The following is a 26,311-nucleotide window of genomic DNA, read 5'->3' on the forward strand; positions in this document are numbered from 1 at the left end:
TTAACCTAGCTAAGCTAACTAACGTTAGCTAGGCCAGTTAGCCTGACTTTTGACCGAAGCTTAGTTCATTCAGAACCAGGTCATATTTACAAAAAAGGACACGGATGATAATTTCGATAAGAATGCCTTAAATCATACATAGCTCGACTAGACACGTCAGGATTTAAATCTGTTTGCTATTAAAGCCGAACGCAAAAGGCTTCTCACCCACTTTAGCCGTTGGAGTGGCTGCGGCTCGCTTAGAAGTTGCCATGGAAACACGGACGCGACGGTGTGTTGTTCAGTGTGTTCGCACATGCGCAGTAAGTGGAGGTGATTAATGTGCAACTGTAGAGAGCGTGAAATGCGCAGGCTTTAAAGACCATTAAACCCTGAAAAATCAATCTTCGTGAAAATGTGTATTCGCATGTTTAGTTTGACACATCTAACATTCTGCAGATTGCGTTAAAATCTTAAAGGCAGAGCCCCGCAAGGCCTATAAGAATCAGTCGCCCATTATTTTAACCCATTACTGTAGAATTACACACCAATTTCAGCTCAGGACGTGCTTTGTTATTAGCTGATGGGTTAAAGGTGTGAGCAAGAAAAATTAAAACAAAGCTCCAGGGCTGCAGAACTTTATAAGCACAGCTGCACATGCTTATGAGCCGGTTTACAACTTTACATATTTGGTACTTTATTTTGGCTCTGAGAATTTCAATTTAACCATTACCTCACTACAGACATTAGCTTGGCAAAAGTCCTTGCAAGCGATGACCTAGCTAGTTTAAGAGAACCTACCAGCAGAACCCTTACTGACCATTTTAAAGCTGTGAAGTGCACCAGTATGAAGACATCTGTGTATTGTTCAATCTATGTGGCATTGCACCTGATGAGCTGGTGTTAAATGTCAACAGCATGTAGACAGAGACAACAAGAAATGATGGGAAGAAGTCACCACTTTATTCATGTTTTACTTCAAGGCGAGAAACAAGGCAGTTGCAAAAAGGCTTATTAAACTTGTTCCCTAGCAGTTGATAAATAAAACTATGCAACATTCAAGTAGAAAAATCTGTTCCCTGGTGTGGAAGTGATCCCTTAATCCCTTTTTTTCTGCAGGCACTCTGCAGCAGAATCTCAGCTAAAACCCACCAACACCTTAACCATAAGTTTTAGAAGAATCCTGTTACAGAGGGTAAGAACAGTAAACATTGCTGTGGAGGTAGAGTGGGTTCGGAAAGGCTTAATCGACCTCCTCGATGGTTGGTCCAGAAGATCCACCACCTGGTGCAGCTCCGGCTCCCGGGAAGCCACCGGGCATTCCTTCAGGCATTCCACCTGGCATGCCTCCAGCACTCTGATACAGTTTGGTGATGATTGGGTTGCAGACCTTCTCCAGCTCCTTTTGCTGGTGCTCAAACTCGTCTTTCTCAGCAGTCTGGGGGCACATAGCAGCACATTAATTTCTGCTCAGATTTCCTTTTCCTAGTTCACTTGCAGTCACTGATTTGTGTAAGCAAAACAAAGCTTTAAAAATGGTACCTGATTCTTGTCGAGCCAGCTGATAACTTCATTGCATTTGTCCAGAATCTTCTGCTTGTCCTCATCACTGATCTTGCCCTTCAGCTTCTCATCCTCGACGGTGGACTTCATGTTGAAGGCATAGGACTCCAGGCCGTTCTTAGCAGAAACCTTGTCGCGCTGAACGTCATCCTCCGCTTTGTACTTCTCAGCCTCCTGCACCATGCGCTCAATATCCTCCTTGCTGAGGCGACCTGTGGAGAAGAAAAAGCTCATGACAATGGTACCCAAGGTGAAGGGACACAGAAACCCACCAATTAAGCTTTAAATAGCACTAAAGCATTTTGAACCTACCCTTGTCATTGGTGATGGTGATCTTGTTCTCCTTGCCGGTGCTCTTGTCAGCAGCAGAGACATTCATGATGCCGTTAGCATCAATGTCAAAGGTGACCTCAATCTGGGGAACACCACGGGGAGCAGGGGGAATTCCAGTCAGCTCAAACTTGCCCAGCAGGTTGTTATCTTTGGTCATGGCACGCTCACCCTCGTACACCTGAAAAAGATCAGCTTTGATTACAAATCTATATACAAAAGAATTACAATTTATTTATAAGTTCTAATCGCTCAGACATCCAAGGAAGGTACTTGGGCCATCTTTGGTCTTTTAACCTCTGGTGGAAACTACGAATGGCAGGAATCAACTTCATCATAGCGACAGCCAGAACATCCACCGTAAGGACTGTGTCTTTACCTGAATCAGCACACCAGGCTGGTTGTCGGAGTAGGTGGTGAAAGTCTGGGTCTGCTTGGTAGGAATGGTGGTGTTGCGCTTGATCAGAGCTGTCATGACTCCACCAGCTGTCTCAATTCCAAGAGACAGAGGGGTGACATCCAGCAGCAGCAGGTCCTGAACATTTTCAGACTTGTCACCAGAGAGGATGGCAGCCTGGACAGCTGAAATACAAAGAGACATACAATTTATTATAGCATCCTAAAGTAGACCAAACAAAAATATAAATTTGACCATCACTGTCGCTCAGACATCCAAGGAAGGTACTTGGGCCATCTTTGGTTTTTCAACCTCTGGTGGAAACTACGAATGGCAGGAATATACTTCATCATAGCGAACTTTATTTTGAGATATGAATATGCTGACATTAACATACCTGCTCCATAAGCCACAGCCTCATCAGGGTTGATGCTCTTATTTAGTTCTTTGCCATTGAAGAAGTCTTGGAGGAGCTTCTGGATCTTGGGGATACGAGTAGAACCACCAACAAGGACGATGTCATGGATCTGAGCTTTGTCCATTTTAGCATCACGAAGCGATTTCTCCACTGGGTCCAAGGTGCCACGGAACAGATCAGCGTTGAGCTCCTCAAAGCGAGCCCTGGTGATTGAGGTGTAGAAATCAATTCCCTCATAAAGGGAGTCGATCTCAATGCTGGCCTGAGTGCTGGAGGACAGGGTACGCTTGGCCCGCTCGCAGGCAGTGCGCAGACGACGAACGGCTCTCTTGTTGTCGCTGATGTCCTTCTTGTGCTTGCGCTTGAATTCTGTAATGAAGTGGTTCACCATGCGGTTGTCGAAGTCTTCACCACCCAAGTGAGTGTCACCTGCAGTGGATTTGACCTCAAAGATACCATCTTCAATGGTCAGGATGGACACGTCGAAGGTGCCACCACCAAGATCAAAGATGAGGACATTCCTCTCAGCACCAACCTAAATGAAGAGGAACTCTCATCAAAAACCAGGTAAACTAAAAAAGGCAGTATTAAAAATAAGCCATTTCGCTCAGACATCCAAGGAAGGAACTTGGGCCATCTTTGGTTTTTCAACCTCTGGTGGAAACTACGAATGGCAGGAATCAACTTCATCATAGCGAATACTACTCGTAATGAGGAAACTGCAAATAGACAGTGGTTTGCCATAGCCTTTTATACAAAAACCCTAACCAACCTTTTTGTCTAGACCATAGGCGATGGCAGCAGCAGTTGGCTCATTGATGATGCGCAGAACATTCAGGCCAGAGATGGTCCCTGCATCCTTAGTGGCCTGACGCTGAGAGTCATTGAAGTAGGCAGGCACTGTGATCACAGCATTTGTGACGATCTGGAAGATGATAAATTATAACTGCAGTCAGTCAATACTAATTAAGTTAAGAACACAGGAAATTCACTCGCTCAGCAACTTGTAGCCCACTTAATATCTGTAACCACTTAAGGCTGTTCCAATAAAAGGACAAACATTTGATCTACCTGCCAACCAACATCACAAGAAGGTTACAATACCTTTCCAAGATAGGCCTCAGCAATTTCCTTCATTTTGATGAGCACCATGGATGAAATCTCTTCAGGGTAGAACGACTTGGTCTCTCCTTTGTATTCAACCTGAACTTTGGGACGGCTGTTGTCATTGATTACTGTAAATGGCCAGTGCTTCATGTCGGATTGCACAATTCCATCATCAAACCTCCGGCCAATCAACCTTTTGGCATCTGTCAAAGGAACAAATCGCATTTAGAGCACAAAGATTTACATGCCTTAGACCTAGTTTTTTGTTCTTGGTTCGCTCAGACATCCAAGGAAGGAACTTGTGCCATCTCTGGTCTTTCGACCTCTGGTGGAAACTACGAATGGCAGGAATCAACTTCATCATAGCGAAACTATCCCTCAACCTGAATAATCATTTCATGCAACTTTATTACTTGAATCAAATCACAGTAATCAATGCAGATTTACAACTAAAAAAAATGGTAAAAAACAGGCAATGAAGGACGCACTGACCAAAGATGGTGTTGGTGGGGTTCATGGCAACCTGGTTTTTGGCTGCATCACCAATCAGCCTTTCGGTGTCGGTGAAAGCCACATAGCTTGGCGTGGTCCTGTTTCCTTGGTCATTGGCAATAATTTCAACTTTGCCATGCTGGAAGACTCCAACACAGGAGTAGGTGGTCCCCAGATCAATGCCAACGGCTGGTCCTTTAGACATTGTGCCTGTATTAGAAAAAGCAGAATAATTCCAAAATCACATTACTGTACTTAAATAAGGTGCATAACTGAACACATCCCTTCTTAAATTTCATAACTGTCAAATTCCATGAACCCTGCTACTACCCTTAGGGCCCAACCAAAATGTAAGTTAACGGAAGTGAGCCACGACCACGTGGTCAGGGCTTCTAGAAGATTCTGAAGCAGCTGCTACAGAGCTAGCCACCATGTTGGATAGCAAGCACATTGTTAGGCAGCAAATTCTTAACAAGTCATTCAAATTAACGTTAAGCCAGAACTTGGTTATGTAGAGATATGCATCCAAGTTAAATTTGATAGCGTGGCAGATAAAATGAAGTGTTAGCGTCCCTGTTTAAAAATTAAAATGGTAATGTTACGTAATAGCCACCTTAGCTACCCCACTTCCTCATTTGGAGCAGTGGCCTTAGCTAACTGGCTAGCAAGAAAGCTAACCGCCCGTCTCCACCTTTGTTACACACCATCGAGACCAAGCTAACCTAGGTTAAGTAAGGAACATTTCACGGAATAAAAAAAAATATTATACTATTAAAGCCTACTTCACTAATGTAGTAGACCATTTTGCTAATAAGCTTTTCTCACAGAAACAATCCATCCTAACGTTACTGAGCCGAAGCAATAACCTACAAATAAACTAAGCTTTATACAGGTTTATGGCGAAGCAGCTGGAGAGCGTTTTGCTCAATACTCACCAAGATTACTTTATCAGAGGCCGATGAAAACTGGAATTGTCCTGAGGCGGTGCCTGCCTTACCTCGTTGCTGCAGTGAGAGCGGACGAATCTTCCAGAACATGTATTTATATTGCCGGTATTCCAACCAATCACATTTGAGAAAACTCGCCTTCACGCCGTCAGCACCAATACGATTCGAAGACGTCTTTAATTCCCGCCCTCTGAAGGAAGAAGCAAAGAGCTGATTGGTTCCTAAATGGTGACGGCGCCTCACATCACTCTGAAACGGCTGATCCTGCACAGAGCCGCATAGAGAGAAGGCTTTGAAAAGACTTTTGAAAGACTGAAGTCTGACACCCTCTCACATCTAAAGACAGTGTCACAGTTTTTAGTCACAGATTATGATTTTGAAAAGACAGGAAATCTTGCAGTGTCACTATTTACAAGACTGCAACTAGACTTTTTAGATTATTTCCCATCATGCACCTGGTGAAAATATGCAAACAGAGAAACCCTTTTCCTTCCACTCTATAGTGGTACAGATGGGAAGATACACTAGCTGAGCATGTAAAGATCTGGGGCTCAGCCCAGTTCACTGTAGAACTGGCAGATCATCACCCAGAATCTTTTAATTAACCTGTAAAATGTGCATTTACTTTTTTATTTAACATAAAGATTTACATATCAACACAACATGCAGCGAATCAGCCTTGTTGATTGGATATTATGAACTAAACCGTAAAAAACACTGTAACAGAAAGCAAACAAATTGAAATAAAAAAATGAAAAAACGGCAATGATTCTTCAATAATGCCATTCTTAAAGTCAAAAGCAGTCACATTACATTTTAAGCTAATTTGATTATTGTATTAAAGTGGAGCAGATTTGCTGTTTTTAAAGAGATTTCAGGCACTCACACATACATCCTCTCGCTCTCTCTCTCTCTCTCTCTCTCTCTCTCTCTCTCTCTCTCTCCCTCCCCCTCCCGCGCCGCGCGCATGCGCTCGCCCGCAAGCACTCACGCGCGCCCCTGGCGCGTCACTATTTGCATGAGCCAAGACTTAAAACTTACGATAATATTAAACACGGTTGAACAGGGCTGACTTAAGACCACCGTCTTCACCACCACCTTACACTAAACGATCGAGATGACGCGAGCGCGACGCAACTCTAGCAAGACTCTCATGATTTTATCCCGACATGGATATTTGTCTGCGATAGAGAAATCGCTTGAAAAGTCGTTTGGTGTAAGGCCGGCATGAAGGAAAAACGAAACTGATCTCAGATCAGCAGGAGGAGCGATGAAAAGCGGCGAGACAGAAACGTCCAAAAATTCCCCTAACAGTTTAAACACGAGGCCGTTGATCTGAATGAAGTAAAAGCAGTGGAGCAAAGGTGCTTTAAGATCACAGTTTAAATAAATAACGTTTATGAATGCTTATTCTCAGGCTAATACAATTATTTTATTTTCTTTGTTTTCCAATTATCTTTAATTATCTGATCTGTAATTCATGTATGCCTGTCTTAATTCCTTTCTAACAATCGTATCCTTCTTAGGGCTGCCACTGTTTGTTGTATTAGTAACTGAGTAATCTACTGATTATTTTCACCATTGATGAGTTTTTTTTAAGGCAAAACAAAAAAGGCTTATAAAATTACATAAACATTATAAGTGAATATAGTACAGGGAGAGCAGAGGGTTGGGGTAGGAGTATATGGGCCCTTTAAATTTAAACTATGTGTTGTTAAGTGGATCTTCATAGATAAATGTGAACAAAAAACACACAGAAATGCCCCCGTCAGTCTACTGAGGGGAAAAAACAAGTGGGGTCACACACAGTTGGGGTGGAGGTAGTCTCCACTGCAGCCGTCCTGCTTGGGGATTGAGGCTGGGGTGAAGGTGGATGAGTCTACATAGATGCTGCGATGGACACTTCAGATTCCAGCATCTGTGTTTTCACACTGCAGAAAGGCCTCCTATTTAAAGCACAACAAAGCTTCAGCTTTTTTAATAGGTTTCAGAAAGAGGCCTTATTGTGATAACCTCCTGCAGAATAAAAATCTACACATACTCTAACATCATTTTCAAAGACTGCCATTATCTATTAGGCGAGCGAATACAAGCTGTTAATCATTTCAATTGTTTCCTGGGCTGCTCTACAATAAAAAGGTCTTATCACCTGTTTTCCCTGTTTTTGTACTAACAATGTTTACTATCTGGTGTCGACCAGAGGAGGATGGGTTCCCCTTCTGAGTCTTGGTTCCTCTCAAGGTTTCTTCCTGTTTCCTAGGGAGTTTTTCCTTGCCACTGTCGCCACTGGCTTGCTCATGGGGGCTTGGACCCGGATTTCTTTCTGTAATGCTGATTTCCTTGTAAAGCTGCTTTGTGACAACACCTGTTGTAAAAGGTGCTATATAAATAAACTTTACTTACTTACTATAATGTTGGGTGTGATCAATTCTATGTCAGGTATTGCCATTGTTTACTGGGTCTGTTTCAGAGAGCCTAATTACTCACATCCATTACTGATGGCACAATATACTGTATTACCCTCAAAAGGGCATTCAAGTCGATCTCAGATAATGACATGAATGTTTAGGGTTCAGGCTCTCCTTTATTGCCCACAACTCTGTTTTTCTCTGTGTAATGTAAAACAAAATCAGCGATCAAGTGACATATAAGCATATAACACTGAGGGTAAAGGACCTGAGGTGTTTAGGATTTCAGAGAAACTTATTTATAATTAGGTAATGTTAAAAGTAGCTTAATGAGACCATATCCTACATTTTTCTTGTATTTTGTTTTTTTTTCTAAGCTCCACTTTGGTGTGGGTCACCAAAAACAGTCATAATTCATTTTTACATGATCCTTTTTCAACCTCTCTTTATTCCATAGAATCAAACAGGCTGTTTTTATTATCACACCTTTTAGATTGATATATGTAAATGAGTTCTGTTACAATTGGTGCCTAACTCAAAAAGCAGTTCCAGCTGAAACACTCCTTATAATTACAACATGAATGAATGGGCAAAAATGCTGCAGGCTGAATAAGCAGAAATATGTAACGTGTTGGTTTGCATCAACATCACAAAATATGATAAACTCAAAATAGGCCATTTTTCAGATTAATTTCAATATATGGAGCAGGGAATAAATCATATATTTTGTGTTATGTTTACATGCTACATCCAGCTCCTTTATTTAAAAAAAAAAGGCAAAACTATAGTATTTATGATAAGTAACTGAGGATGGTAGTTAGCACACAGTGAGGAGAAGAAGTAGCTTAAACTGAGATTGAGGTTTCATACACAACTTCAAAACATTATTTCTTTGTCACTTTGTCTTTGCTTGCAATAACAGCATTGAGAGGTCTACAGTCAGAAGTATTTACATTTTTAAAGCTTTGTGGTTCAGTTTTGACCCATTCTTCTAAGGAAATCATCTGAAATTCTCCAAAGTTATGATGGCCCTCGCAATTTCAAAACACAGCGTTTGCTGGCCCATGCAAGAACCCTAACATTCTTTTTTAGAAACCAGTCTTGAGTTATTTTGGCTGTATATTTGGGGTTGTTGTCTTGTTGAAACATCCATCTCCTCAGATTCAGTTTCTGGGCTGATAAGATTAAATTCTACTGTAATATGTCTTGGTGTGTCTTTTGATGATGTATAATGTCCCAGTACTGTTTGCAGTGAAGCAGCACTATATCATGATGCTCCCACCTTCATATTTCACTGTGGGTGTGGTGACATTAGGATCATACCTTGGGATCAGCACACAGCAGTGCTGCTGGAGTTTTTAAACACCTCAGAGTCACTGCTGGACTGAGAATTTGGATCAACAGGGTAGGAGTGTCTAATAGAGTGAACAGTGAGTGGATACAGTGTTTAAAAACTCCAGTAGCGCTGCTGTTTCTGATCCACTTGCACAAGCGCAACACACACTAACACACCACCACCACCACCCAAATAATACCTGCTCTGTGGTGGTCCTGTGGGGGTTCTGACCGCTAAAGAACCTTAAACTGGAAGCTTAAACTGGGCAATAGTTTGGATCTTCCAGCAGGACAATGATCCAAAGCACGCCTCAAAATAAACACAAAAAATGATTCACTGACCCCAGAATTAAGGTTTTGCCATGGCCACCCCAGTCCCCTGACCTAAACCTCATAGGGAACCTGTGGGAAATGCTGAAGAGGAGAGTCCACAATGTGGACTGAAGGATCTGGAGAGATTCTGTATGAAGGAACGATCTCAGATCCTTTGCCTGTGTTCTCCAGGCTCATTAAGCATTATAGGAGAAGACTCAGAGCTGTTATCTCTGCAAAGGGAGGCTGCACAAAGTATTAAATGAAGAGGTGCCAATAACTGTTGCACACACAGTTTTGAGAAAAATATTTGTTTCATAATAATGAGATTTTATTTTTTTTGTCATTGTACTTCAAATAAACATTATATTTTTGTTAAAATTAAAAAAAAAAATCTAAAGGATTAGCCATAAAGAATGTTTTTTAAAGCCTGATTTGCTCATATTTACCAGGCGTGCTAATATTTGTGGAGAACAATGAATAAAAATACATATTCCTTTCACCGTCTGCAATGGCAATTGCAACATGTTATGTTATGTCTGATTAATTCATTTACATAATTGTTATAAACTGTTTTAAACTGTTCAACAATACAATGTATTTTTACTTATGAAAAAATTCTCATGTTCAGAATATATTTTAAAAATTGTAATTTTCCATTATTTGGTCTGTTGGTTCTGTATGTTGTTTGGGCAATAACGCCACACCAGTAGGTGGCGGTAAAACACCATAGTTCACAAAGGTTTCCCCATCAAATACACCAACTAAACGCCAAGCATGTATTTCTGCAGGCTGGATTACCTTCAAATAGGAGGGACTCAAAAAGGCTTGTGTTCTGTTAAATGCTTTGTTATTGATCTAATACAAATGTATTTGCTTATTTCATGCTATGAAATGTTTACCTTTTAATATCGCAGTGTAGGGGAAACTCAGAGACATCGAAACCTCGGTCCATAACCCGGCTTTATTAAACTCGGCACAGAAAAGGGAAAACACCGCCCTCAGGCTACACACTTGAAAATGTTGGTGTTCTTCAAGGGTTCTTTAGTAAAGAAAATGGTTCTATATTGCACCAAAAGGGTTCTTCTATTATTACAAGCTTGACATCATAACAATAGCAGAACCATTATGGAGCTATATAGGTTAGAACCCTTTTCAAAAACGTTCTACATAGAACACACTCCATCAATCTGAAGAACCATTTCACGATACAAAGAACACTTTAATCACGCAAAACGTTCTTTGAACGTTCATGGTTCTGTACAGAACCATTTTATTTACTAAAGAACCTTTGAAGAACCATCATTTTTAAGAGTGTAGTTTAGCTCTCGCTGCTCTCCTTAAAATACAGAGTGCCCATAATGAGACCTGACGTCATAACATAAGTAGTCTTATGTACATCATCATGCCTGAAACTGCAGTGTTTTCCGATGTAAAAACGAGTGATATCCAACCTTTTCCAGCGTTAGTGAGATCTTACAGCCAACACAATTAAAAACACGTCTGGGTGTTGTTCATTTCTAATGAATATATGAGAATATAAGCAAATATCGGCATCGCTAACATTAATTGGCCCAAGAAACACGCAGCTCAGACCATCTATAATAATTAACTGTACTTCATTTTTTAATCTGAAAAAAGTGAATCTGCACAGATCGCCTTTAGGTTCGGTCGATATAAAAGAGCAAAAGCATATTCATCTGACTTTTAGACACTTTAACCTGAAATCCTAGGGAGAAAGAAGTACATTTCAGGCTGTGGATCAAACTCGTATCTAGCCCACTGAACTACTCTAGATTATTGTCGCGATCTGTGCAGGTATTTAATGCACAAAAGATTAAAAATGATTAGTAACTTAATTCTGTTTTAGAACCATCCAGCAGGAACACAGAACCTGCGTCACAGAAATCCCAACGAACTTCTCAACAACCAGTGGTGGAGCACTCTGAGTGGCGCCCCTCCCATGTGGAGGTTTTCCGGCCTGAACTCACGTCTTAAAGCGTTTTAACGGGTTAATACGAGAATATTGGCGTTTTACCAGGCTAAATATTTACGTGTTAACACTGAGATTCCCACGTGTTTTGATCCCAAAGTCCGGCCATATTTTTTGTCCTTTACTCTCATCTGCGCCGTCAGTCATACTCATCTCGCTAGCTTTTCACTGAAGCTTTGTTCATTTAGAACCAGGTCATAAAAACACGCATGAAAATTTCACTCAGAATGAATTAAACCATACATATCTCGACTAAACACTTCAATATTTACACCAAGCTAATGTTTGTTAGCTAATAAAGCCGAGCGCAAGAAGACTTCTCACCATGGCCCAATTCCATTTCTTTTTACCCCTATCCCTTGTTTTCGAGTGTCACCCTAACCCCTTGTAACTCAGTTCAGTGGTTGAAATCTTGCCCTACGAAATGGGACAAACCTAAAACTTACTAACCAACTAACTAACTAACCACTCCTTCATTAACAGGCTACTAGCGCTGCTCTGTAGGCGACCCCACCCGTCTTCAGTGATAGCAGAGAAGGGAAAAGTTAAGCAACCTCGCCGGTGGGCTTTAGTTAACGCTACATTTAGGTCATCATATGTTTTCAAAGAGGGGGATATAAAACAATTATTTATTATCGCCCACCGCTAATAGGTGATACGAAGCTGAAGTCAGCTATTCACCAGCTTCTTGCTGGAAGTTTCCCGTTCCACCTTAACTGTGCAGCAGTTACATTCTGGTGCTTCAGGCGTCAGAACTGCTCAACTGCTGGACTATATAAGGTGGAACGAGACATTAGCATGCTATTAGCGATTTTTTATGCTTGTTATGAAGAAAACGACCATAATACATTGAAACGACATTAAACTAAGGTAATACAATGGTTATTGTAATTTTGTTCCTGAGAAAATACTGACATTTGGTCGCTCGCGCAGCCATCTTGCCGGTTTTTTTTTTCTCATAACTGTTTGGAGTGCCTCTGAAAAACCTCCGTCTGGACATGTAGCCCCAACACTTCGCCCTACCCCTCTACCCCAACAAAAATCGGGACACCCTAACCCTAGACGTGAACGCGCAAAACAGAGGGCTAAGGGCTAAGTGGTAGGGGCGACGAGGGAAATGGGATTGGGCTCAACTTTAGCCGCTGGAGCGGCTGCCGCTCGCTTGAAGGTTGCCATAGAAACACGTATGCGACGGCGTGTTCACACATGCGCAGTAGGAGGAGGCGATTAAAGTGCAACTGCAGAGCGTGAGACACACAGGACTGTCTTTAGTTTGGCACATCTAATAACATTCTGTGGATTCCAACTAAAGATCTTCGGCAGATCTCCGTAAGGCCTATAAGAATCAGTCGACCCCTTAACTCATGTCTGACTATAAATGAGGGGAGAAAAGTCTATGTAGTGGTCTAAAGAGATGAAAAATAGTACAATTACACTTGAGGAAAAGCTCACAACATGCAATTCTCAATACTTGTATTGACACAAGTCAGGCTCTTTTTTGGTTGAACACAGGACCTTATAAAATCCAAACAGGCAAGTTATTTAAATTTAGCTCACTACAGACCTCATTAAAAGTACTTGCAAGCAAGGACCTAGCTAGCTTAAGAACCTGCTCCCAACCAAGCATTTTAAAGCTGTGAAGTGTACCAGTATGCAGACATGCGTATTGTTCAATCTACTTGGTACTTGACACTGCACCTGATGAGCTTGTGTTAAATGTAGACACACAAGAAATGACGGGAAGAAGTCACCACTTTATTCATGTTTTACTTCAAGGCAAGAAACAAGGCAGCTGCAAAAGTCTTATTAAACTTGTTCCCTAGCAGTTGATAAATAAAACTATGCAACATTCAAGTAGAAAAATCTGTTCCCTGGTGTGGAAGTGATCCCTTAATCCCCTTTTTTCTGCAGGCACTCTGCAGCAGAATCTCAGCTAAAACCCACCAACACCTTAATCATGAGTTTTAGAAGAATCCTGTTACAGAGGGTAAGAACAGTAAACATTGCTGTGGAGGTAGAGTGGGTTCGGAAAGGCTTAATCGACCTCCTCGATGGTTGGTCCAGAAGATCCACCACCTGGTGCAGCTCCGGCTCCCGGGAAGCCACCGGGCATTCCTTCAGGCATTCCACCTGGCATGCCTCCAGCACTCTGATACAGTTTGGTGATGATTGGGTTGCAGACCTTCTCCAGCTCCTTTTGCTGGTGCTCAAACTCGTCTTTCTCAGCAGTCTGGGGGCACATAGCAGCACATTAATTTCTGCTCATAGATTTCCTTTTCCTAGTTCACTTGCAGATGCTGATTTGTGTAAGCAAAACAAAGCTTTAAAAATGGTACCTGATTCTTGTCGAGCCAGCTGATAACTTCATTGCATTTGTCCAGAATCTTCTGCTTGTCCTCATCACTGATCTTGCCCTTCAGCTTCTCATCCTCGACGGTGGACTTCATGTTGAAGGCATAGGACTCCAGGCCGTTCTTAGCAGAAACCTTGTCGCGCTGAACGTCATCCTCCGCTTTGTACTTCTCAGCCTCCTGCACCATGCGCTCAATATCCTCCTTGCTGAGGCGACCTGTGGAGAAGAAAAAGCTCCTGACAATGGTACCCAAGGTGAAGGGACACAGAAACCCACCAATTAAGCTTTAAATAGCACTAAAGCATTTTGAACCTACCCTTGTCATTGGTGATGGTGATCTTGTTCTCCTTGCCGGTGCTCTTGTCAGCAGCAGAGACATTCATGATGCCGTTAGCATCAATGTCAAAGGTGACCTCAATCTGGGGAACACCACGGGGAGCAGGGGGAATTCCAGTCAGCTCAAACTTGCCCAGCAGGTTGTTATCTTTGGTCATGGCACGCTCACCCTCGTACACCTGAAAAAGATCAGCTTTGATTACAAATCTATATACAAAAGAATTACAATTTATTTTTAAGTTCTAATCGCTCAGACATCCAAGGAAGGTACTTGGGCCATCTTTGGTCTTTTAACCTCTGGTGGAAACTACGAATGGCAGGAATCAACTTCATCATAGCGACAGCCAGAACATCCACCATAAGGACTGTGTCTTTACCTGAATCAGCACACCAGGCTGGTTGTCGGAGTAGGTGGTGAAAGTCTGGGTCTGCTTGGTAGGAATGGTGGTGTTGCGCTTGATCAGAGCTGTCATGACTCCACCAGCTGTCTCAATTCCAAGAGACAGAGGGGTGACATCCAGCAGCAGCAGGTCCTGAACATTTTCAGACTTGTCACCAGAGAGGATGGCAGCCTGGACAGCTGAAATACAAAGAGACATACAATTTATTATAGCATCCTAAAGTAGACCAAACAAAAATATAAATTTGACCATCACTGTCGCTCAGACATCCAAGGAAGGTACTTGGGCCATCTTTGGTTTTTCAACCTCTGGTGGAAACTACGAATGGCAGGAATATACTTCATCATAGCGAACTTTATTTTGAGATATGAATATGCTGACAATAACATACCTGCTCCATAAGCCACAGCCTCATCAGGGTTGATGCTCTTGTTTAGTTCTTTGCCATTGAAGAAGTCTTGGAGGAGCTTCTGGATCTTGGGGATACGCGTAGAACCACCAACAAGGACGATGTCATGGATCTGAGCTTTGTCCATTTTAGCATCACGAAGCGATTTCTCCACTGGGTCCAAGGTGCCACGGAACAGATCAGCGTTGAGCTCCTCAAAGCGAGCCCTGGTGATTGAGGTGTAGAAATCAATTCCCTCATAAAGGGAGTCGATCTCAATGCTGGCCTGAGTGCTGGAGGACAGGGTACGCTTGGCCCGCTCGCAGGCAGTGCGCAGACGACGAACGGCTCTCTTGTTGTCGCTGATGTCCTTCTTGTGCTTGCGCTTGAATTCTGTAATGAAGTGGTTAACCATACGGTTGTCGAAGTCTTCACCACCCAAGTGAGTGTCACCTGCAGTGGATTTGACCTCAAAGATACCATCTTCAATGGTCAGGATGGACACGTCGAAGGTGCCACCACCAAGATCAAAGATGAGGACATTCCTCTCAGCACCAACCTAAATGAAGAGGAACTCTCATCAAAAACCAGGTAAACTAAAAAAGGCAGTATTAAAAATAAGCCATATCGCTCAGACATCCAAGGAAGGAACTTGGGCCATCTTTGGTTTTTCAACCTCTGGTGGAAACTACGAATGGCAGGAATCAACTTCATCATAGCGCAGAGTTTAAACAGTTACTCGTAATGAGGAAACTGCAAATAGACAGTGGTTTGCCATAGCCTTTTATACAAAAACCCTAACCAACCTTTTTGTCTAGACCATAGGCGATGGCAGCAGCAGTTGGCTCATTGATGATGCGCAGAACATTCAGGCCAGAGATGGTCCCTGCATCCTTAGTGGCCTGACGCTGAGAGTCATTGAAGTAGGCAGGCACTGTGATCACAGCATTTGTGACGATCTGGAAGACAAATTATAAATGTGGCTAGTGATTATTAAATTAAGTAAACACAGGAAATTCACTTGCTCAGCAACTTGTAGCCCACTTAATATCTGTAACCACTTAAGGCTGTTCCAATAAAAGGACAAACATTTGATCTACCTGCCAACCAACATCACAAGACGGTTACACTACCTTTCCAAGATAAGCCTCAGCAATTTCCTTCATTTTGGTGAGCACCATGGATGAAATCTCTTCAGGGTAGAACGACTTGGTCTCTCCTTTGTATTCAACCTGAACTTTGGGACGGCTGTTGTCATTGATTACTGTAAATGGCCAGTGCTTCATGTCGGACTGCACAATTCCATCATCAAACCTCCGGCCAATCAACCTTTTGGCATCTGTCAAAGGAACAAATCGCATTTAGAGCACAAAGATTTACATGCCTTAGACCTAGTTTTTTGTTCTTGGTTCGCTCAGACATCCAAGGAAGGAACTTGTGCCATCTCTGGTCTTTCAACCTCTGGTGGAAACTACGAATGGCAGGAATCAACTTCATCATAGCGAAACTATCCCTCAAACTGAATAATTCACTTCATTTGACTATTACTTTAATCAAATTACAGTAATCAATGCAGATTTACAACTAAAAAATGGTAAAGAACAGGCAATGAAGGACACACTAACCAAAGATGGTGTTGGTGGGGTTCATGGCAACCTGGTTTTTGGCTGCATCACCAATCAGCCTTTCGGTGTCTGTGAAAGCCACATAGCTTGGCGTTGTCCTGTTTCCTTGGTCATTGGCAATAATTTCAACTTTGCCATGCTGGAAGACTCCAACACAGGAGTAGGTGGTCCCCAGATCAATGCCAACGGCTGGTCCTTTAGACATTGTGCCTGTATTAGAAAAAGCAGAATAATTCAGAGATCTGTTTCTGTACTTCAATAAGCTGCATATTTGGATGCAGGTCTGATTAAATTTATGACCATTTAATTCTATAAACCCTACTACTATTTTAAGGACCCAATTAAAATGTAAGTTAACGGAAGTGAGGAACGACCACGTGGTCAGGGGCTTCTAGAAGATTCTGAAGCAGTTGCTACAGAGCTAGCCACCATGTTGGCTAATAAACACATTGTTAGGCAGCAAATACTTGGAAAGTCGCTCAAATTAAGTCAGAATTTTATTATCTAGAGATATGCAACCAATTTAAACACGATGGCGCAGCAGGTAAAATTAATATCAGCATCCCTCATTGTAAGTTATGGTACAATGGTTTATAAATGATACATAGTAACACTGCTACTCTACCTTACCATATGTGCTTATTTAGGATTAGTTAGTATTTAAAATAACGTGCAGAAATTAAAATCCAACCGCCAAACGTTAACTAGCTAACTAAGGTAGTTAGTGGCCTTGGCTAACGTTAACTGTCTAGCACGATGCTAACCGCCCGTCTCCACCTTTGTTGTACACCATCGAGACATCGAAACAAAGCTATTTAAGGAACATTTCACGGAAAAACCCCGTACTATCAGAGCCAACTCTGCTAATGTAGGATAACGTTACTACTTTGCTAGTAGGTTTTTTTCACAGAGACAGTCCATCCTAACGCCTCTTAGCCGGAACAATGAACATCATCGATCAAATCAGGTTTCCAAAAATAAACCACCTACAAATAAACTAAGCTTTATACAGGTTTATGGCGAAGCAGCTGGAGAGCGTTTTGCTCAATACTCACCTAGATTACTTTATCAGAGGCCGATGAAAGCTGGAATTGTCCTGAGGCGGTGCCTGCCTTACCTCGTTGCTGCAGTGAGAGCGGACGAATCTTCTAGAAAATGTATTTATATTGCCGGTATTCCAACCAATCACATTTGAGAAAACTCGCCTTCACGCCGTCAGCACCAATAAGATTCGAAGACGTCTTTACTCCCCGCCCTCTGAAGGAAGAAGCAAAGAGCTGATTGGTCCATAAATGGTGACGGCGCCCCACATCACTCTAAAACGGCTGATCCTGCATCAGCTTTTCCGATTACACACGTTCCAAAATGCAAACTGAAGGAAAACGAAACTGATCTCAGATCAGCAGGAGGAGCGATGAAAAGCGGCGAGACAGAAACGTCCAGAACTCACTGAAAGTTATTACATGGAATGGCTATGAATAACCATTTTATGTAATGATGCCTGAGACATCGTTTTATGATAGTTTTCGAGAAGGTTTTGGCCTGAAATATAATTTTAAACATCCATTCATGGCGGAAAAGTACATGGAGCATTTTGAAAAGCAAAATAACATCTAAAGCATCAAAAAGCAACAAAGTAGAAAAACATTGCTACTATCTGCATAACACATAAAAACCATATTTAGGTTCTCTGCTGGATAACAAATAAGATGTCTACATTTGCACTGTAGACATTACGACCCCAGTTTCTTATCATCAGCACTGTAAAGAGCCTGTGTGTTTCTGTGCAATGCACCATTTCTCATCAAATGATTTTGTTTCAGTTTGCAACGACTGAATGATGTCATTTTGCAATGTCTGTGAAATTCCCCTTTAATTCAAAATAAAAGCATAGATCAAGACAACTTAATATGTGGAAAAAAGAACATATTTATTGCCAACCATATAAAAATATACATGTACTATCAAAATATAAAAAAACAAACAAACAAACATACAAACATATGAAATGTGCAACCCAAAAACGTTATCAACATTTTTCAACATTTAAGCACCACCAACATCATTTTTAAATAAGAGTTTGGGATAAAACTCCCAAATCTTTTAAAGTTCAGTCTCTCTGATACAGGATCTTAGTACAGTGTTATTTGAACAATGTGGATTTTCGTTAGGCACTTCCACAGTACCAGGTGTCGTCCCCGCTTCACTCTGTGCTGCTTCCTCCACTTTGTACTTTGTGAAGCTGGTGTTCCAAATGCCTAAACAGACACAAAGAAAAGAGTTTGTTCAGAACGGTTTGCGGGAATAATTTGTCGTCTGTGATGTGACTGGTTTTAGCAGTGTGAAGGTTGTACCTTGTATTCTCTGTTGCTGGTTCTGTTTCTGCTTATCTTCATTGCTGGATTTTGATTTGCTGCTCTCCATGGACTGATCATTTTCTTCATTCTCTGTGGTTAGAAGAAAAATATTTAGTGCAAGTTCATCAACAAACAGCCATTCATAAATACAAGATAAACATTTGGGGCCAGCAGTTTCAGTCTGGAGGGATGAAGTCCGACACAGTTGGTGATTTCCATGCTCAAACCCACCTGATTGAAGTCACCAGTTAATTAGCAGGTTGAGCAAGAAATCCACCAAATTTAGCTAGACACAGGCCCCTTTGGTACTGGGATTGGTGACCCCTGGTGCATGATACATTATTTAGCTCTGGATTTTGCATTTGTTGTTGTAGTCTGACGCCTATTACCTTGTTTCCAGGCAACGTGTGCCCTCCTAAGACGGAGCAGGAAGAAAGCGAGCACCACTATCAGACCGAAGATGAGGCAAGTGACCAGAAGCACCAGCAGGGCTGAATTCCCCTTTTCTTTTTGCTTATGTTCACTTATGTCCTGTTTCTCATTCCCATCTCCTAAAAACACATGCATGGGTTATTGTCTTTTGAAACATGTCCCAGTAGAGCACACAGTTACACTGCATTAGTAATTAATTAATGCCTAGTCTAATGTTAAGGATCAAATAAGCTAATAAAGGACTTATAAGTTAGCTTATTTTACATTTAAGCGAGACCTAAATTAGAGACTGGTATGCTTCCTCACCTGAAATGCTGTTGGATGAGTCTGTGGTAGCATTCTGTGAAGAGCCCTCTGTTGTTTCAGATATTGATTCTGTGGTTTCGTTCACTGCTGTAAAACATTTAAAAGAGATTAAAAATGAGCATGCACTTCACACTGTGGATCAGAAACGTAAAACAGGAAACTCACTGCTAACATTATAGCAAATAAACTCTTTCGCTGTTTCTTAACAAAGAAAAAAACCCTGTTTTGTGTTAGCAGCTTCTTTATGTGGCTCTTACCCTTTGTGTTATTGTATGAAGTGGTGCTGACATCAGTCTTTTGTGCTTCTGTGGTTCCTGACTCTGAATTGCTGCTGCTGTATGCTGAAATAAAGATGATTCATTTGTAAAAATCGTGTTGAAGAGTGAAAGGAAAAGCAAAAAACCACTTGCAAATTTCAAATGTTTCTTGCTATAAGAGGTGTAAGGAGTTAGTTAGGGCCCTCAATGTACAAGGCTCCCCATTAATGTCTTTATTAATTAATAATTAATTATTTTTTTATCAGCCATTTTCATTGGCAGAAATAAGTTATGAATGTATCACTGATGACAATGTGTTTATTTGTTTATCATTTCATTTCGATAGACAGCTCAGCTGCTTAAATATTCTATTTCTGTTGTGTGTAATTGCTGTTTTACTGTGTTTACATTAGCGTTTATTGAACTTTATTAAACTTCTTATCAAAATTAATAAAGTAATAATTTATATTTTATGGAGCAGGGTTGCTTAGGGCCTCCAAATGTTCAGAAATGGCCCAACTTCAGGCCTATGAGGCTGGAAAGAGTACAGACCTCTATTACCCCCTGGAGCACATGCAATATGTAGAACCACCAGTAGGTGGGGCAAAAGGCAGTTAAAGTAAATACTTCTTCTGCTGTTTCACATCAGTACACACTAATTAGCGGATGTACATTTGACATTTTCATGTACAGGAATAAATATTTTGACTGACTATAAATACCAAATTTATTAAGTAAATTTAAACGGTTTTCAAAACACAATCACTTCAGTTTGTTCTGAAAAACCAATACTTACTTGTACTGCTGAAACTTGTACTGCTTAAACTTGTACTGCTGAAACGCGGGACAAGTGTTGGAGTGACTTTTTCTGTCGTAGTGCTTATATATTCTGGTGTGGGAGATGTTTCTTCATCTTCATCTGCCAAAACAGAATTGATACATTGGTGATGATTCATATTGCTACATTAACAAGATTAAGATTTAAATAGGGAATAATCCATTAGTTACAAGCTAGAGAAATGAGGAGAGCATTTGCTCTTTGATTAAACTTTCTTCAGCAATCGGAAAACACACATTGTTGTTTTGAAGAAGTCAATCTCCTCATGTGATTTATGGTGAAAGATAAAGGGGAAACTACCAGAGAGTCCACTCTGTGAACTGTGAGCTTTCTCTACACTCCCAAACCAACAAAATCCCCTTAGCAAATTTCATTTCCTGCTTACAAGAAAATGTCCATTTATGTTTTGTGCCATCCAGAGTGGACTCTCCTCTGTTGTTTTCAGAGAAGTGACATATATTCTCACCTTGATTTCCTATGTGGATGAAATCTATCAGGGGTGAGCCATGTAGAGTCGGATACTGGGCCAGGCATTTCACTGTAGCTCTTCTTTTATGAGTCTTCACATGCAGGAGACTAACTACAGTGTATTTATTAGATGTATTTAACACATAATTTGGTTGAGCTGTAAGCAAAAGAAGAGAAAAAAATCGTAATGTCTGGATTTATCTGGTTATGTGTGATGACAACAGTAAGAAGGTGTTGTTTATTTCAGTTTCAGTTTACTTCTATTTCAGCTTTTACTTGACATGTAAAGGTTCCTCATAACCCTTAAGAACATATACCAATATGCTTGTTGACCTTTTACATTAAACAAGAATAACTTTTTGAGAACTGATTCTTATTTACTTGGTCTAAAATATTTATTTGTCAGTCTGTCCCCTTTGTGCTCAGTATTAGCAGAGTATTGCTTCCTTACTGGTTGTCCTTGGCTGACCTTATCTCTGTTTCTGTATTTTGTGTCTGTTTTAGAGTGGGCGTTTAGTGCGGGTGGACTGACAGGGTGAATTTCAAATCTATTTATGTTGATGGACCAGGGAGATTTTGTTTGAGTGGACACAGGCAAGTAGGCCTACACTCTGAAAAATAAAGCTCCCTAAATAGTTCTCAGCTGTGACGAATATTGATTTAGGAAAAAAACTAGTTATAGTAATTATTAACTTTTATAAACTTTTCATTATATTGGTTTTATATTATTATAATACATATTCATCCAATCACACAATCCTCTTTAAACAACCATCACTGGAGCACCTTTTTTAGGGAACCAAAAGTAGCTCTTTTTCGGTTTTGTTCTAAGTAGCCCTCTTTTTTAGGAGTGTATTACCACCCAAACAAAATCCCCCTAGCCCATCCACCTGTCCCTCCAATCATTAATTCACCTATATATCTATCTGGGCCAAATTTCCCAAAGGAATCTTAGTATTAAGATCATCTAGTAGAGAGAGTGTTCACTGTGATGCTCACTCTACCACTGAAGAATCATCTTTGTGCTAAGATGTTTTTTGGGAACCATAATTTATTCATTCACTCATCTGTCATATTCATCTACCTCAGACTTAGTATCCAAACTCCTTCTAATAGTAATAATTTATCTACTTTCTACTGAATAAAAGTTTCTAAGTGATCATATGCTTACCTTCAATCTCTAGGCCGTTCTCCAGAAGCCATGAGAGTCTGGGTCGACAACCATTTGCTGTAGCTGAACATTTAATAATTGTTTTATCCTCATGTTCTGTCTTCTCCAGTACTGGTCCCCCTGAAATATTTTGAGTAAGGCGACTTATTAGGATTATGATTACCAACCGTAACATAAACTAGAAGGCTTAAACTTCAATCCTGGAGAGCCATTGAAATGTGTTACACCAAACACAATTATCATCAAAAGCAAGCAACATAGTTAACTAACATGGAAGTCATGTTCACATTAGAATCAAGTACATTTAGTGCACCCTTATAGTGCAGCTTAATGATTTCTCTCCTCAGGCATATAGCATTCAACTCATTTGGGACTTTATATTCAGCTGATGATATATGGCAAACACTATTAGGTAATGTGGCCTCTAGGACTAGAGTTTAAAATTGTTCAGCAGGATCAAGAATTGAGCAATTAAAAATAGAGGAAAAAGGTCCATACTTACTCAGAACTACAACTTTAAATCTTTTTGTCAGGACTTGATCACTGTAATGAAGACATTTATAAACTCCTTCATCTTTGAATGTGATGTCAGATATGCTCACTGAATATCGTGACTTGGTTAAGACAACAACCTCGTTCCTCATGTCTTTCAAGGCTGCAGATCAATGTGAGAGACAATGCATAAGTTAGTATCCATTGTATAACTTTTTTCAGCAAAATAGGTAGTGAGCAACAATTGTGTGGTTTACTACACAGGGTAGGCCTAGTCCAAAGCTAAAATGTCCTCATCAGAGAACACGCTTCTGTTAAATGTAACATATTTGGAAAAAATAAAATATGTATTTCATGTCTTAATGTTTCCCGATATGTTCAATTAAGCAAATAAACAGAACTTACATTCTAAAATGCAGAAAATGTCACATTTGAGTGTTTAAGTTTATTTACTGTAGAGGATTTGTTAACTTATTTTCACACAGATTATCAACAAAACAGGTAATTTGACATGTTTTCGACCAGGTGCACCCAAGCTAACATAATATACTAGATAATAATGGGCAAGCTTCCCATTGTCTTCTATTATAAATACATTTTAGTTGAGGTTTTCTGTTCTTTTCTAAGCAAAGGGAAATTATTGTCCATTGAAATCGGTCATATGCCAAACAGCAGATAAAGGTTAGATTGAGTAAGCTGGAATATAACTTCAATCTGTTTCCTTACTGATGAGTGTGCCATACTGAAAAATCTACTGTGTGCTGTCTTACCTCTGTGCTTGTTAAAAAACATGAGAAAGCCGTTTGGATTTCTCCATTCTACATGGTCAGTCCCGTTAATGTTTCTAATGGGACAGGTCAGAGTCAGCGTTCGTCCCTCCATCACTGTGATGTGCTTCACTGCCAAACACTGGGTTAGACCTGTAGCAACATAAACAGCATTTCTGCATGTTAGAATAGTGTAAAACAAAGGACTGATTTTCACTTAAGACTTCCAATGCCAGCATATAACACAGCCAAATTTCATTATAAGCTTGCAGTAACTTTACTTTGCACATAGAATGACCCCAAAATGATGACACTGTCTTTATCGGACTTTATGAGTTTAGCCACTGAGTGGGCTAAAAGTGTAAAGATCCCACTGATAAATGGAACATAGGGGGGCAGGTAAGGCCATGGTCTCCACTCACTCAACACTGACTCATAATGTTGCTCTCGACGTTATGGGGGGCTGCAGACAGGAAATAGAAGGCGCCTGTACAAGCAATGGTGAGAATGAGCTGAGAGTGGTCGATATATTTGTCTGTGGTTAGAATGGCGCAGGTAGGGAGGAACTTGCCACTGTGACACACAAACATATACTCTCTAACAGGAAACGGTGGCGTGGAGATTCACTTATCATATACTTATGAGAACATGCAAGAACACAGTGCAGCCTCTCCAGCCTACTGTAGGTGTTATTTTTGGCCTTGAGAACATGAAAGAATAAAACAAGGCCTCTATACCCTCCAACCTACTGTAAGTACATGTAAAAACACCTCTAACCTCTATCCTACTGGAGGAATCATTTTTCACGGTCATGAGAACGAGATAAAGTACAATGTTTCTGGACAATCTCAGAAAAACTGTACCTTTCATGGTACAAACACTGTCACTGGGGTGGTTCCCTCTAGGGTACAACTTCAGTACATTTAGGGAAACATACTTCATTGCAGTTATGAGTTCTAAGTTGCTTTTACTCCTTACTCCCTGCCACGACTCCAGACTCCAGACTCTACTTTAAAAAGGATGGAAGGTAACAATATGTTTTTCTGCTGGGAAACTGCATGTAGTGTACCTTCAAAACTCTTTTAAAGTACACAATTGGGCCTCAAGGACCATGTTGTCCCCTTGAGGGTGCATTCACATTGTTTGCAGCTTGACAAAAAAGTACCTGTGCAGTACCTTTTTGCATGCGGTGTAGTGAAAGTAAATGTACTCTTGTTAAAATATTACTTCAGCAAAAGTACAAAAGTACTCGTTGGTGAATGTACTTAAGTATTAAAAGTAGATGTTCCTCATACACATTCCATTGAAGAGACTACTGTAGAACTTGTTCATCAAAATAGTCATTCAAAAAAGTTGATACTTATGTACATTCACAAATAAGTAGAAATATGGTGAGAATACATGTACTTTTGCTCAATATGCAAAGGTCTCTGAACCCTCCAACGTACTGACAGAGTCATTTCGACAGTTGTGAGAACCTGTAGGAAACACTTTGAAATGTCTGTACCCACCAACCCACTGTGGGTGTCATTTGTAGTCATATGCTCAAAACAGAAGAGTGGGCACATAACGCCTCTGCTAAACATGCCTAAAATGGAGCTGTCCGTCTATTGGAAATATTTAATATAAAGAGCGTATCAGTATCGGCTTATAGGATATCAGTTCACAAATCTTTCTTATCTATTCCTGAACATCTCTTAGAAGACGACTTCATTTTTGTGGTTTCCGTTCAGTGTTACAGTGTAGTAAAAGACAGAAGAGATACATCACTAAAAACTGATATATAGCAAACTAGAATACTTTTCATTTTGACTATGTACATACATTACTCAGTCGCAGCACAGTGTATATGCTTACAGCTTAAATAAACCATTCAAATGTATCGCTAGACCATTCAAATGTATCTCCAGTCTAGACATGATAACTTGACTTTTGCAATACCTAGAGCTCAGAATTAGATGTGAAAATTAAGACACTTTAAGAAACCATTAAATAACAATGTAATTACTACATCTGCAATCATACAGCACTGTGTTTCTAACCGCATCTTTCTGGATCTTCTATTTGACTGTTAAAATGGTTAGAAGTTAAAGACTATAAGTTTAGTCATCAGTATGTCAACATTTTTCACATTTTCAACACATTTGCTCTTAATTGACTGAATCAGAATTGTACAAAACATGCTCTGTAGAATAAAAATATATTACATTCTTTTACTTACCTATTACCAACAGCAGAGCATGAGCACATAGCCTTTGTTTATTCTCCATTCTGCAAGGCTTGAAGACTGAAACTGACTTCCTCTCTCACTACTCTTATACACACAGACACTTCCATGACATCACCGAAATGTCATGGTCTTTCCCACTCTGCATTGTATCTCTGTGCTTTAAGGGGCATTTTGGACGGGCACTAGTTCTCTTTTTTTTTTTTAGCCTACTGACCAGGCGATGACGCAAAATGACGCAATCCAAGATCAGCGTGAGAATTTAAGGCTGTCTATTAATAACTTGTCTTACTTTCTCATTACCTATTGGTTAGAGTTCTTGGGTTAAGACATATTGCCCAAATGTTTGTTTTTGGTATAAAACTTTCTTTTTGTTAATGTAATAGAAAACAACAAAACGGCCTTTTCTGACTTCATTGTATTTCTGAAGTCACAAAACCAACACTTTACATATAACTGCTATCGGAGCAAAACCTTTTATCTCCAATATGGTAACTTTTCAGGAGGAGAAAGTCATGCTTAACTTCAGATGTAATTTTTGATGTAATTTTGGACCATTCTTATCAGGCCACCATGAAATGTTCACACAAACAGCAGTCAATATTTTGAAAT

The 26,311-nt window shown here is 40.4% G+C and overlaps 3 protein-coding genes and 7 non-coding genes across 10 annotated transcripts; all 10 read right to left on the reverse strand.

Annotated features, from left to right (window-relative positions):
* Window positions 1-920: 920 nt before the first annotated feature.
* LOC118824749 (heat shock cognate 71 kDa protein-like) lies at window positions 921-5,349 on the reverse strand. Its single transcript, XM_036595132.1, has 9 exons — window positions 5,222-5,349; window positions 4,287-4,496; window positions 3,792-3,997; window positions 3,460-3,612; window positions 2,667-3,222; window positions 2,252-2,454; window positions 1,855-2,053; window positions 1,522-1,754; window positions 921-1,417 (listed from the first exon to the last, which is right to left on the reverse strand). The coding sequence occupies exons 2-9, from the start codon at window positions 4,489-4,491 to the stop codon at window positions 1,223-1,225; spliced, it is 1,950 nt and encodes a 649-aa protein (XP_036451025.1). The 5' UTR covers window positions 4,492-4,496; window positions 5,222-5,349; the 3' UTR covers window positions 921-1,222.
* LOC118825310 lies at window positions 2,121-2,215 on the reverse strand. The gene has a single exon (XR_005008655.1). It is a non-coding gene; the product is annotated as a small nucleolar RNA SNORD14 (small nucleolar RNA).
* LOC118825303 lies at window positions 2,533-2,627 on the reverse strand. Its single transcript, XR_005008648.1, has one exon. It is a non-coding gene; the product is annotated as a small nucleolar RNA SNORD14 (small nucleolar RNA).
* On the reverse strand, window positions 3,291-3,385 carry LOC118825305. The gene has a single exon (XR_005008650.1). It is a non-coding gene; the product is annotated as a small nucleolar RNA SNORD14 (small nucleolar RNA).
* Window positions 4,069-4,163, reverse strand: LOC118825309. Its single transcript, XR_005008654.1, has one exon. It is a non-coding gene; the product is annotated as a small nucleolar RNA SNORD14 (small nucleolar RNA).
* Window positions 5,350-13,028: 7,679 nt separating the features above from the next.
* On the reverse strand, window positions 13,029-17,550 carry LOC118824892 (heat shock cognate 71 kDa protein). The gene is made up of 9 exons (XM_036595343.1): window positions 17,440-17,550; window positions 16,385-16,594; window positions 15,893-16,098; window positions 15,566-15,718; window positions 14,763-15,318; window positions 14,348-14,550; window positions 13,951-14,149; window positions 13,618-13,850; window positions 13,029-13,511 (listed from the first exon to the last, which is right to left on the reverse strand). Exons 2-9 carry the CDS (start codon window positions 16,587-16,589, stop codon window positions 13,317-13,319), a joined length of 1,950 nt encoding a protein of 649 aa, XP_036451236.1. The 5' UTR covers window positions 16,590-16,594; window positions 17,440-17,550; the 3' UTR covers window positions 13,029-13,316.
* On the reverse strand, window positions 14,217-14,311 carry LOC118825312. The gene has a single exon (XR_005008656.1). It is a non-coding gene; the product is annotated as a small nucleolar RNA SNORD14 (small nucleolar RNA).
* Window positions 14,629-14,723, reverse strand: LOC118825304. Its single transcript, XR_005008649.1, has one exon. It is a non-coding gene; the product is annotated as a small nucleolar RNA SNORD14 (small nucleolar RNA).
* Window positions 16,170-16,264, reverse strand: LOC118825308. Its single transcript, XR_005008653.1, has one exon. It is a non-coding gene; the product is annotated as a small nucleolar RNA SNORD14 (small nucleolar RNA).
* Window positions 17,551-18,408: 858 nt separating the features above from the next.
* LOC118824677 (cytotoxic and regulatory T-cell molecule) lies at window positions 18,409-25,741 on the reverse strand. Its single transcript, XM_036594994.1, has 11 exons — window positions 25,694-25,741; window positions 23,476-23,625; window positions 22,716-22,868; window positions 22,214-22,333; window positions 21,041-21,199; window positions 20,533-20,655; window positions 19,737-19,820; window positions 19,480-19,566; window positions 19,131-19,292; window positions 18,739-18,831; window positions 18,409-18,642 (listed from the first exon to the last, which is right to left on the reverse strand). The coding sequence occupies exons 2-11, from the start codon at window positions 23,585-23,587 to the stop codon at window positions 18,488-18,490; spliced, it is 1,248 nt and encodes a 415-aa protein (XP_036450887.1). The 5' UTR covers window positions 23,588-23,625; window positions 25,694-25,741; the 3' UTR covers window positions 18,409-18,487.
* Between the last annotated feature and the right edge of the window lie 570 nt (window positions 25,742-26,311).

The sequence above is a fragment of the Colossoma macropomum genome, unplaced genomic scaffold (genome assembly GCF_904425465.1).
Source record: "Colossoma macropomum unplaced genomic scaffold, Colossoma_macropomum, whole genome shotgun sequence".
Lineage (NCBI taxonomy): Eukaryota > Metazoa > Chordata > Actinopteri > Characiformes > Serrasalmidae > Colossoma > Colossoma macropomum.

Excerpts from the sequence above, each read along its gene's own strand:
- LOC118824892 (XM_036595343.1), bottom strand. The coding sequence starts at position 16,589 with ATGTCTAAAGGACCAGCCGTTGGCATTGATCTGGGGACCACCTACTCC. Across the intron at positions 15,719-15,892 it reads CTGAGGCTTATCTTGGAAAG|ATCGTCACAAATGCTGTGAT; the intron begins GTAGTGTAACCG and ends TTTGTCTTCCAG. Across the intron at positions 14,551-14,762 it reads GGCTGTGGCTTATGGAGCAG|CTGTCCAGGCTGCCATCCTC; the intron begins GTATGTTATTGT and ends TTTGTATTTCAG.
- LOC118824749 (XM_036595132.1), bottom strand. The coding sequence starts at position 4,491 with ATGTCTAAAGGACCAGCCGTTGGCATTGATCTGGGGACCACCTACTCC. Across the intron at positions 2,455-2,666 it reads GGCTGTGGCTTATGGAGCAG|CTGTCCAGGCTGCCATCCTC; the intron begins GTATGTTAATGT and ends TTTGTATTTCAG. Across the intron at positions 1,418-1,521 it reads GCTGGCTCGACAAGAATCAG|ACTGCTGAGAAAGACGAGTT; the intron begins GTACCATTTTTA and ends ATGTGCCCCCAG.
- LOC118824677 (XM_036594994.1), bottom strand. The coding sequence starts at position 23,587 with ATGGAGGGACGAACGCTGACTCTGACCTGTCCCATTAGAAACATTAAC. Across the intron at positions 21,200-22,213 it reads GAACGGCCTAGAGATTGAAG|CTCAACCAAATTATGTGTTA; the intron begins GTAAGCATATGA and ends TTTTGCTTACAG. Across the intron at positions 18,832-19,130 it reads ACACGTTGCCTGGAAACAAG|AGAATGAAGAAAATGATCAG; the intron begins GTAATAGGCGTC and ends TTCTAACCACAG.